Source organism: Acromyrmex echinatior, chromosome 3, assembly GCF_024713525.1.
Source record: "Acromyrmex echinatior isolate Ae372 chromosome 3, ASM2471352v2, whole genome shotgun sequence".
NCBI classification, from domain to species: Eukaryota; Metazoa; Arthropoda; class Insecta; order Hymenoptera; family Formicidae; genus Acromyrmex; species Acromyrmex echinatior.
The window spans coordinates 11013039-11024489 of NC_141854.1; the positions used below are offsets into that span (position 1 = coordinate 11013039).

The 11451-nt window shown below is 29.1% G+C and overlaps 1 protein-coding gene across 8 annotated transcripts in view; it reads right to left on the reverse strand.

The window, feature by feature from the left end:
• The window catches only part of mtd (TLD domain-containing protein mustard), a 155456-nt gene that overhangs the window by 93533 nt on the left and 50472 nt on the right, over window positions 1-11451 (reverse strand). Inside the window, exon 1 of one of the 8 annotated variants that reach the window (XM_087404489.1) lies at window positions 11397-11437. The exons of the other annotated variants lie outside the window; for them this stretch is intronic. Within the exon in view, the coding sequence (XP_087260615.1) occupies window positions 11397-11398 (2 nt within the window). The 5' untranslated portion in view covers window positions 11399-11437. Of the gene's footprint in view, window positions 1-11396; window positions 11438-11451 lie in introns of those variants that run through there. 8 annotated transcript variants of the gene reach the window in all.

Consider the following 11451-nt stretch of genomic DNA (forward strand, 5'->3'; position numbering starts at 1 on the left):
ATAAAAATAAATAAATACGAATTAAAATCTCAATATAAATTAAAATAAAATTTTCTTTTTAATTAAGTAAATTACATTTATTAGATTCGTAATTCTGTAAAATATTTCATGTGTATGATAGTTATATTATTATTAAAAGATTATGATAGGTTTTAGAAATTCTTTGTTGTAGATCTAATCAGGTCTATAAATAAAATACACAATGATGTTATCTTTGCTAAATCTGTACTCATTGAAACTACTCGTAGAAAAATATTTCACAGTGTTGGAATAATTTGCGTATTAGAGAGCCTTAATTAATTAAATATACTTTATCAGATATGTATTTGTCATCGCATTTATGTATCATAAAACAGGCTTACGACATGGCTACCAAAATCATAAATGGGACTAAATTCTTTCTTTTTAAATCACAAACCTGCTTCCTTTTCATTTAAACAAAAAGATTTTTGCTATTGATATGAAATTATTTACATGTGATACTAAACAATTGCATTCAAAAGTTTTCAAAAAGAAGTAATTATTGATCTAAGTAATATATTTCGATAACACAAAGTGCTGTAATATTTGAGAATAAACAGTATCGTATTTTATATGATGCAAATAAAATGTTCATAAATTATCCATTTTTCACAAATAATAAATCGAATAAAATTAATTTTTCTTTATTTTTTAAAATCTCTTCTTGTTTAACTGCAAGTCAGTGCAATCACTAATCGATCAAGAAACATAAACAACACATATATGTCCTTGACGAAAATTGATATATGACCGAATTAAAAAGCAATATATAAATTATGTCAGATTTCTTGGAAGCATCAGCGCCACGTGGCAATTTCAACCGATTAGTCATAAGAATAATAATTTTGCCATGTGATAAGTCTCTTCTTTTTCATCGTAACACTTGTGCTTATGTTATCCGTTCTACAAATTGATGCAGCGACTCAAAATTGTGTTTTTCTACGTGAACATCTGCGCAACGAAAATACTACGCTCGAATACGAAAGACTAAACCGTCGAAATCATAGAAAACAACGAAGATAAATTGACCATTTAACCCTTTAAATCGTGTGAAATACAAACTTGTGGAAGCGGATTTAATTTAATTTCTTATACAATGTTGAATTAAACATTGTATTCGTTTAAATTTTTTAAGACTAAATATTAAATTTGCCAAAAGGTCGAATTTAATATATAATAAAATTTTAGAACTCGAACTTTTAAGAATTTTAGTATTCAGAAATTATTTCGGTAATAAAAAAATAAATTATAATACTCCTACACAGAGAAAAAATTTACTAAATTTTAATAAATATTTCTTTAAGTATATAGTCCAAACGGAATATTTACTAAATGTAAATACATATTTATTAGATACAAGAACTATTAGTTCGATTTAACTATCATTTCTTTTTCATTTATCTAAATATTTATTTTACGTAAATACCTAAATATTCCGCTAAAACTATTCAAAGAAATATTTATTAAAATTTACTAATTTTTTTTCTCAGTGTAAGATTACTATTTTTAAAATCATTCAATCTTTTAAAAATAAATAATATATAAATTCTTTTTTGGATAATCATATAAGAGATTAATATTTTTGTATTATCTGAGTTATATCACATAAGAGATTAAAGGAGCGTATTCCAAAAATGACGGAAAATGGAGGAAAAGTCGTGTCCTCCGTTACGATTATACGTATTAAATGTCAGCCTGACGATATTATTGAATAGATCCGACCTTCGTGAACTCAGACGGGATAAAAAAGATCGGCGAAACTCGTAGCGTCTGTCTGGTATATCTCGTCGTAAAACGACGATTTACGATCCAACGGAATTATAAACTTCCATCTCGAAAATCCGTGCGAGCGTATGCAATCGGATAAAGAGATACTTTTTCAATGGTTTACGTGATTCTAGTGTGTTCGATCAGAGTTCGAATTTAATTATAATACTGATATAATTTTTAGATTGCATTATTTTACAGGTATCTTTTTTTCATCAGTGCAAATTCGGCGAAACGTTTTCGGAGACCACGTAGATCGCGCGTAACCGATTTAATTTAATACTTTAATTTAACTCTCGCAATATGAAAATCTAAAACTGGAATTACATCGAATTTAATCGTTAGTGTCGATATAGCGATGGAAAGAGAGAAAAAAATGATGTTCGATAGATCAATATATATTCAATAAAGCAATTATATTGATTGCAATCAATTAGAATTGCGTGATTAAAAATCGTCTCTATACGCTAGAAAATCGTCGACCAATAAAAAGCTATTTGAAATTGTTTCGCCGATCAATCACTAAATTATTCGTCGGGTTACGATGACTAAAACAATGTTCCAATAATTCGGAGGGGGGGGGGGGAGAGGCGGAGAGATAATTGAATATCCAAAATATTCACTTTCAACGCAGTCATACTCGTATGTAGTTGTTTAATAAAAATCATTTACTCTTCATTATATCGTTGATTAACGTATATTAATTATTATTGTATTCAAAATTCTCAAAACATAAAATTAAAAATATTAAACAATATTATTTTATTACGAAATTTGTTTAATAATATCATTTTATTCTCCAAGATCTCACTCTTTCATATTTAACTCTAATAATAAGAATTTATTGTTTCTAAAAGAACTATACGACTCGTAGAGTCTACTAAAGTTTTAGTTATTAGTTTTTATTTTAAAAAAAATTTTCAAGTTTAGAATTTTGAAAATAAGATTAAAAAATATAAAATTATTCTAAATCATTACTATTTACAAATTAAGAAAAATCTTTGCATATATAATTTCAATTACAAATTATTGAGAGAGAGAGGGAGAGAGAGAGAGAGAGAGAGAGAGAGAGAGAGAGAGAGAGAGAGAGAGAGAGAGAGAATATCATTACATCTTTTTTGCTTAAAGATTATTGTATACCAAAAGAATACTTCAGAAAATGGGCTTGTTATACAACATAAATGTAAAATCAATTATTTGTAAAATAAAAAATATGGCAAAAACAACGTAACGCGCTGGCACGAGTTACATTCACGCTGGCACGAACATTCATCTATGATAGATCGAAATGTTTACTTAGATTCATCATGCAACGTGATGAGTCATTCTGTATGATATCATTTCGAATAATGAAAAACCACTTGTAGATATCGAGCGACTTCGAATGTCCCTCTAATTAAAAGATGCGAATGACGCGCTCGTTGTAATATATGCACGAAATCCCCGGTGTACTTACGTGGTTGCTTATTCACCTTCGCGGTGAACATGATTTGATGAATACTTCCTCGAGTTTTCGACTCTTCGGATTATCAAGAGTCCTTGCGTAGTCTATAGCGAGATAAAGACAAAGAAACGAACGCGTTATAAGCAGTAGTAACTTGAGAAAGCCTGCATCGAACAACGTCGCTTTTCATTTGACATTCCATGCGTGCGACATCTGCTGAGGAATATTAATGACAACCGGCGTCACAAAAGTACGAAAAGGTGTACATTAATGTTGCATAATAAAAACATCGAACAAGACCTTGTCATCATTCTCCGTATCAATATAATGTGCGGTAATCAACCCCCGTGCCTATTATAAATAATAGATAAATTAGAAAAGTTTTTAATTATGAAAATTTTCGGAGTTATCACTTACTGCATTAGTCATTAATTAACATTATTAAATTTAATTTTGATAAAATCGATTCCCTTTATGAGAGATAATATATATCGATTTTAACTGTATTTTAACAACGAATATATAAATAATGTATGTTAATCTATATTTTTAATCATTTTCTATCAGCAATAATTGCAATTCTATTTTTCCATAATTTCACTGTACATTATATATATATATATATTTAGCGAGAATATGATTACATGATTGCAAAAATAATTTCTTATCACTGATAAATTTTGATATGATTACGTTCTTAAAATAGCAACAACTAAGTACGTTTTATAATTCTTAATAAATTGTCTTCTTAGAACTTAAAACAGTTATCTGAATATAGAATCTAGATGTTATCTGCGTTTTAATGATAATTACTTTAATTTTTATCGTACAGATTACTGACAATTAATCTAATGGGAACGTGAATGCAAGTTCTCTAGCATGTTTTGTTTAGAGCAATATTTGAAAAGTACATTATTTTATTTTGATTTATTATGCACATTAATTATAGAAAGTTATTAAATATCAATAAATTATTTTTACTCACGTACGTCTCATATCTCCGATTTATCTTATTTATGTAATAAACTGACAATTCATTGTTGTAATATATTCAGGATCACTGATTTTTTTTTATTATGTTCATCATGCATTAACGAAAATTGACATTTTAGAATATAAATTTTTCAAAATTATATTTAAAATTATAAAATTTTTTTTTTATAAATCATATGTCAAGAATTTTTTACTTCAACAACGTTTTTTCCCATACGACAATAATGAACAAATCTTTAAAAATATTACAAATAAACTTTATCAACTCATTTTGCCGAATTTAGAATTATAAAAAGAAGATTAAATTTTCTAATGAAAGATATTTTTGAGAAAAAATCTTTTAAGTATTGTAACATTTCCGAGATATTTTTTAAAATATACTTGTGTTACAAGTGACTTCACAAATTCTTGTACGAGGAAATATTTTTTTATTTCTTTCTTCTCGCGAGAAAAAACACTATTGACGTATGTACTTGTCTAGGATTTTCAATTTATGTCATCACCTCTTCCAATTCTCATCGTAATATTGTATTTATGCTGATCACAGAATATTTCATAAAGCATTCTAACCACAGCTTATATTAGACTTGGCGTTCGCATTTTGTGTATAACCACACAATCAAATTTTATCTGCACGTTATTTATTATACTTTGCAAAATTGATGAACCGATCCATTGTCTCACGCGATTTTAATACTAACGTGATTTATTTCGATTGTAAATATCTCGCTCATTTCGCTCTCCATTGATTTTAATTGCCAACGCAAATCATGCTGATCAGCGACGTATTTCATTACAAAATCATAATTGCGATATTATATGCGCAATATCTTACTTTCTAAGTCACGATGAAATTATCTTCAGGTAAATCAAAGCACGTCATAACAAAGTAACCAGTAAAGTCGCTTTATATAAAGACAGAAATAGATAAGAAATAAATCTTTCTTTTTAGCTTTTCATACACATAAAATATATGTTTTCAATAAAAGGATATATAATATTAAAAAAAAATAATATTATATTTATCAAAGTTGTTGTGAAATAATTCCTCTTTCAAAAAATGCTGATAATAATATCAATAAAAAAATAAATATAAATATAATTATTTTTTAAAATTCTTTTTTTAAATTCTTGTGTTTTGTTTTCAATTAATTTATCATTAAAATTACAAACGTATCGTTAAATAAAAAGTTCAAAAATAATATTAGGTGTTGGAATTAATTCGTAGCGTTTTTTAATGAAAGAATGTTATTTATTTCACATGAGCATTAAAAAATACATTAAGTACTTCCCATCACTTGTAAAACGCTACGAATTAATTCCAACACCTAATATAATATGCAAATGTTAATGTTTTTAATTTTTAGGAAAGTTAACAGCATTTGGCATAGAGCAGACACTATATGTAATGAAAACATAATAAGTGTACTGCATATTGTACCGCACGAGGAACAAACTAACTTGATTTGAGTTAATTATCGTGCTACGAACTAATTAAAACATAATTCAAATTGACCGTTATAATTATTCGTACCGTATGATAAACTTTCGCCAACACCTTTTCACACAGGAAGACAGCCACGAAAAATATCCACAATTTTGGTCCTAATTAATGACACGCTGATGGGAATTTAATACGTAATTAAATGTAATTTGCAACAATTATAAGCGCTAAGTTTCAGCAAGGGATCACATCTGTCACATCTTTTTTCTCAACTAATAAAAGTGAATTAATTAAACACAAATATCAAACATTAATTATTTTATTATTTTAAATTATAACTTTACTATATCTTTTTTACTATATGGATCGAGTAAAATTAAATAAAATAAATATGTAAACTTAGTAATTGTTACGTAATAATCAACATTAATATTCTCTCTAATGTTGTCGATATCGCTAAACATAATTGTACACAGGATTATTTTAAAATCCTTATATAGCTATAAACTTTCATAACTTTCGATCAGTACATGATAAAATTAATTTGTATAAAAAATATTAGAATTTTAAAATTTAGTAAAAATTTAGTATTTATTACAAGTTCTCTTGTAAGTTCTCTATTTATTAATTTATACTAATTTTCTCAACAAATGGATAAAAAGAAGTGAATTTCTTAGCTATCATGTTCACCAGATTTGAGATCATTAATTCAATTTCTTTCTATGAGAACATGTTAAAATTATCTATTTTGTTTAACAAAAAATTTGCTCGACAAATTCTTCAAAGAATTTATAGATTAAGATAATTAATGTAAATCAAATACAAAATCAAAATACAAAATCAAAATTCGTAGAATATATTCATAGAACTTTGAAATCATATCTCGATTTGTATATATAATGACGATATTGAGAAGAAACGTTCTCAAGAAAAAAATGTTTGTAAAACTAAAATAAATTCTTTAATTTATCCCTTTTACAGAACTTTATCATATATATTGGATCATCTAAAAAGTATCCGCGGTTTTTTGTCACTAGATGTGTGTTGATGGTCATATATCTAGTGACAAAGTACCGCGGATACTTTTTAGATGACCCAATAGAATGGAAATTATAAAAGTTAAAGCTGTACAAAGATTTTATAATCATTCATTATAATATAATGTAAAAAATGATCAAGAGAACAAGTATGTATTTTTTCTTTTAAATTAATAATATAATAAAAGTTATAATTCTACAATAAATAATTTAATTTTAATTTAAATTAAAAATTAACATAAAAAATTAAAAGTTCAGATTTCATAACGAATAATAGTTTTTACATCTAATTTTTAACAAATTAAGATAATTAAGTGGAATATTTACACAAATTTAGAATTTGTTGATTTTCAGAGAAACAGATTTCTGAAATATACATTTCCTATTTTAATACAATCTACAAAATGTTTGAAGACGAATAAAGCATGAAATACCGAACTTTAAAGATTTTTAGACTGTAACGAATAATGCGAATTAATTCCGATTGTGAATCGCGAACATCATTCGATAGAATGGAACTTCACGACTAGCCGATGGCGATGCTCTCTTGCTTTCCTTTCAAGGTTGACAGCAGGTACTCGCTTGAATCGATTATCGCTCGACGCGCTTCGTTGAGTGTGAAGAAGATTGGCAGATAGAATTTGCATTAGTATGCAACGAGAATTCTCCTTCCTCCAATGATAACAGGGAATAGAAATGATAATACAAAATCTTGAAATACTCGATCATAAAGAGAATGATTGTAGAATTTACTATTCAACAAACATGCTATAAGACATTTAGGAAACCTTCTAAAAAAAACAAGAAATATAAATGTACGGAAAATCAAATCTATGAATTATGAATTGCTCCTCCCTAAACACAGTATAAATAAATAATCAATAATTTACTTTATACATCCATTATTTAAGCAGTTTGCTAAAGAATATGATAGAGATAAGATGATTTTAATCACGCAACATAAATCAATTTAAGTTTCAGTTAACGAATTTTTTATTTGCATTTTAAATTATACTCTTACAAAAGTTAGATGCATACTATGATTTCCTAGAATTTCTCGTGATATCTTTTAAAAAGTACTTACTTCTGTTTCTAGTTACAACGAAAAGAATACAATAATTCAATTAGTCGCTATTTGAGAAAATTCTTAAGATGTTATTCTGTCGACAACATTTGAAAAAGTATTCACAAAAAGTAAGATGACGTCGAAAGGAAAGTTTGAGATGTCAGCGGATAAGATCGTTTTTAATGAAATACAAGCGCTGTCACTTCACAACCACTTCTCCGATAACAAGATGTCAAGAAGAGCATGTTTGATTATGAATTAGGGAATTATATAAGCATATAAACATCGCGAATTTTTGGGTCAAGGCTTCCCTTATCATTCAACGTGTTCGGTTCGTGATTTACGGCGCGTTACTTTTCCATCGTTTACAAAAAGAAAAATGTCATATGCTGTCTCGAAACTGTTGCGAACGACGTAAAATGCACGTACCGAGGAAAATAATATTAACTACGCCAACGTGTTCATATTGTGCATTATTATTGATTTTTTAAACCGACACAAATCGCTTCTTTTACTGACTTTATCGAGCTTGTGTTTGACATACTTTGTAGTTTAATAGAATAATGCATGAGTCATAATGTGACAACGTGTATAAATAATTTTTAAGTTAAAATAGAATAATAAATATTGATAAAATAGATTATCCAATGTGAATATAAAATTAATGCAGTGACATTTAATTGTGATCGATATAGGATAAAACTTGCGATATTATAATTTCGCTTTTATTAATATAGATTCTAATTTTATCCCATTATCCGGAATATCACACTTAATATTTCGCTAGAAATAATACTCGTTAATAGGAAAATATACAGAAGATTTATCTCAAATGAATAATTAGCAAATCCAAGGTCAGCAGACAAGCGACGAATTAATCTTAATTCTTAGTCAGTTTCACGTTGCCGAATCGAAAGTTTCAATTCCCGTCTGACCCATTTGTTGGACTCAAGGTGGTCGTTCAGCTGCACCAACCATTGCAATTTTAAAATATCGAGTGCACCTTTTCAGATGTTGATAAACATCAACGATATTACCGCCCAGCTGCAATCGCTGACCTCTAAACTGTTCACCCGTACGAACTTCTGCAGTTTTCATAGAACACCAATGTCTGAAATCACTGGCGGAACGACGTCGACTCGTTCTTCGATTCGCGCGAACGCGTTCTTGCCATTGTACCGAGGAAATGAGCTATCGGCGAAGAAAGATAAATGTGTACTCTTTCCTCTGTGCCTTCGTTGTTTCGAAACTTTATGGTTAAGACGGCCGTCAGACTTCTTGGATCGTATACTATCGGTTCGCGTTTTCAATGATTTTCTATAAAATATCAGAAGTTCTTTTCTCCGACGTCTACAGTTCAAGTTCACAGACTGAACGAAGATATCGAAACAAACTAAATAATTTGTAAAAGAGCTTGAACAATTTCACATTACAAGCGTACCTAAATTGTCGATTGAGCAAAATTTATACGATAAAAATAAAAGATTCAAAGTAAAAGAGTGGATTAAATCCAGAAATCGTGTAGATCTTAAACGCGATTACTTAAAGTGGTTCTTACGAATCGTGAATCTAATTCACTCGTACTTTAAATGTCTATACTATTAATACTGCAATGTGATCTATTTCTTCGGATTTCAATGTAATTTTTTAGTCGTTACGTGAGTGTACTTGTAATATTTATAATATCAACAAAAATTACATATATGAAAAGAACGATTTTACTGAAATATTTAGCAAAATAAATTTAAAAATAATTTTGTTGGATCATCAAAATAATTGTATAGAAATCTCAAGCATAAGCAATACAAAAAGTTTTGACATTCTAGCAACCAGTTTGAACGTTCTACATAATTATCTTGATGGTTCAACATTATTTTCAGATCTAGCTATATTTTCATAAATATTTCAGCAAAATCATTCTCGTGTATTTATATCAATTTTTATATCTACAGAAATAATTTCATGAATTAACCAAAACTCGGAGTTACCGTCTATTATAAGCATTCGTTGAGTTAAAGTAACACAATATCGTCTTGTAAAGGTGCGTATCCATCAACATTAAAGAATTTTTTGTTGCCTATTGTTGTTAGAAACAACTGACTTATAGCAATTAGTAGAAACAATTTATCTCTACCGAATAAACTCAATTCGGAGGAACATTTTAGTTTAGTTACAGTTATTGAGGCAACAGTTTGTTTCCATTACTGCAACTTACTGTATTCACCAAATCAACAAAGTTACATGTTTTAACTACGCTTGCTAAAGTTCCTGGTTTTCGGTCAGAGACTTCGACTTTCTGACCAAATTTCTGACTGTTGCCTATATTTGTTACTTCTACAAACAATTTATGTTTTTGTTCCTGGTGACAATGAAGAACATCGAGAAACACAATGGAATTTTTACGGAAATAGGAAACAAAACACATATGTTGTTCTATCTACGTTTCTTTGGTGGATACGCACCTTTAGATAATTGCTATTGTCGGCATTCGTCAGCAGACACTTGAGAGAAAAGAAGTGACGGAAAATTCCAAGTGCATCTGATCGCTGTAATATCGAATGATAATCGATTAATACCTGCTGTTGAATGAGAAAAAAATCGAAAAGCAACAAAGTCGAGATACGGAAATAAATTCGTGTAGTCTACAAAAATGCGCGGATTTATGAAAATTCGCGAGAAACTTGCAACCTACTTGTGTGAACGATATAATAAAAATGTATGAATGAATCGCGAGTTATAGCCAGACCGGATTCCTGGCGCACCGAAAATATCACCGTGAACGATTTACAGAAACCGATACTTGCAAGCGGAAACGCAAACAGTTTATCGGTGGGAACATTTGTTCGCCGCTGTAAGTCCGTTCGTACGTCTTCTTCAGCTTTATCCGCGCGTGTAACTGAAGCCGCCCATCCGCTCAACGCGTTTCACCAAAAAGATGATCCTCGATCAACACCACTAGCTAACGCGATGGAAGAGAATCAGCGCAATATGAAAACGATCGATCTTCGTTCGCGTCGCTTCCAGCAAGAATGCAGCACGATTCTTAACTGAAGCACAGCGATTGAATTGAATTGATATTATGAAAACAACGTACGTTTATATAATACTTCTCGGGAATCGAGATAGCTTATGGAATGTGTCATGGAAATGTGTATTGCAAATTCAGAGTACATAAGTGAAAACAAGTATAGGTACACAAACAATCTATGTAATATAAATTGTTTGTGCTATCGGAATTTATATCTGCTATGTAAATATTATGTTTCGTTTCGAAATGTAACATTTACACATCAGAGTTTCATTGTTGAACAAACAACGCTATTTCTTAATTTTTTTAATTACGATCAAAATATGTAATTTAAAATTAAAACTTTTACGGAATCGTAGAATTCATTGTTTGATCGTTTCTTTAATTCCAATCGTTATGTTCTGTTATCGTTATGTTCTTACTGCTCCATTTCATAAACAATTGCATTTTTACGTTAAAACGTGCTTCGAGCATAAAATCGAATCTCTAATCATGCACTACGTATAATACGCTTTTTATCACGTCGATTACCTTCTGAAGAGAAATCGGTTTTACTACGTGAAGATACATATCTTTTTATTCCAACGGGTACTCACATGCAAAAAGTCGTTCTGTCATGGGTAGATACGAAGTAACGGCATAAAGATTACT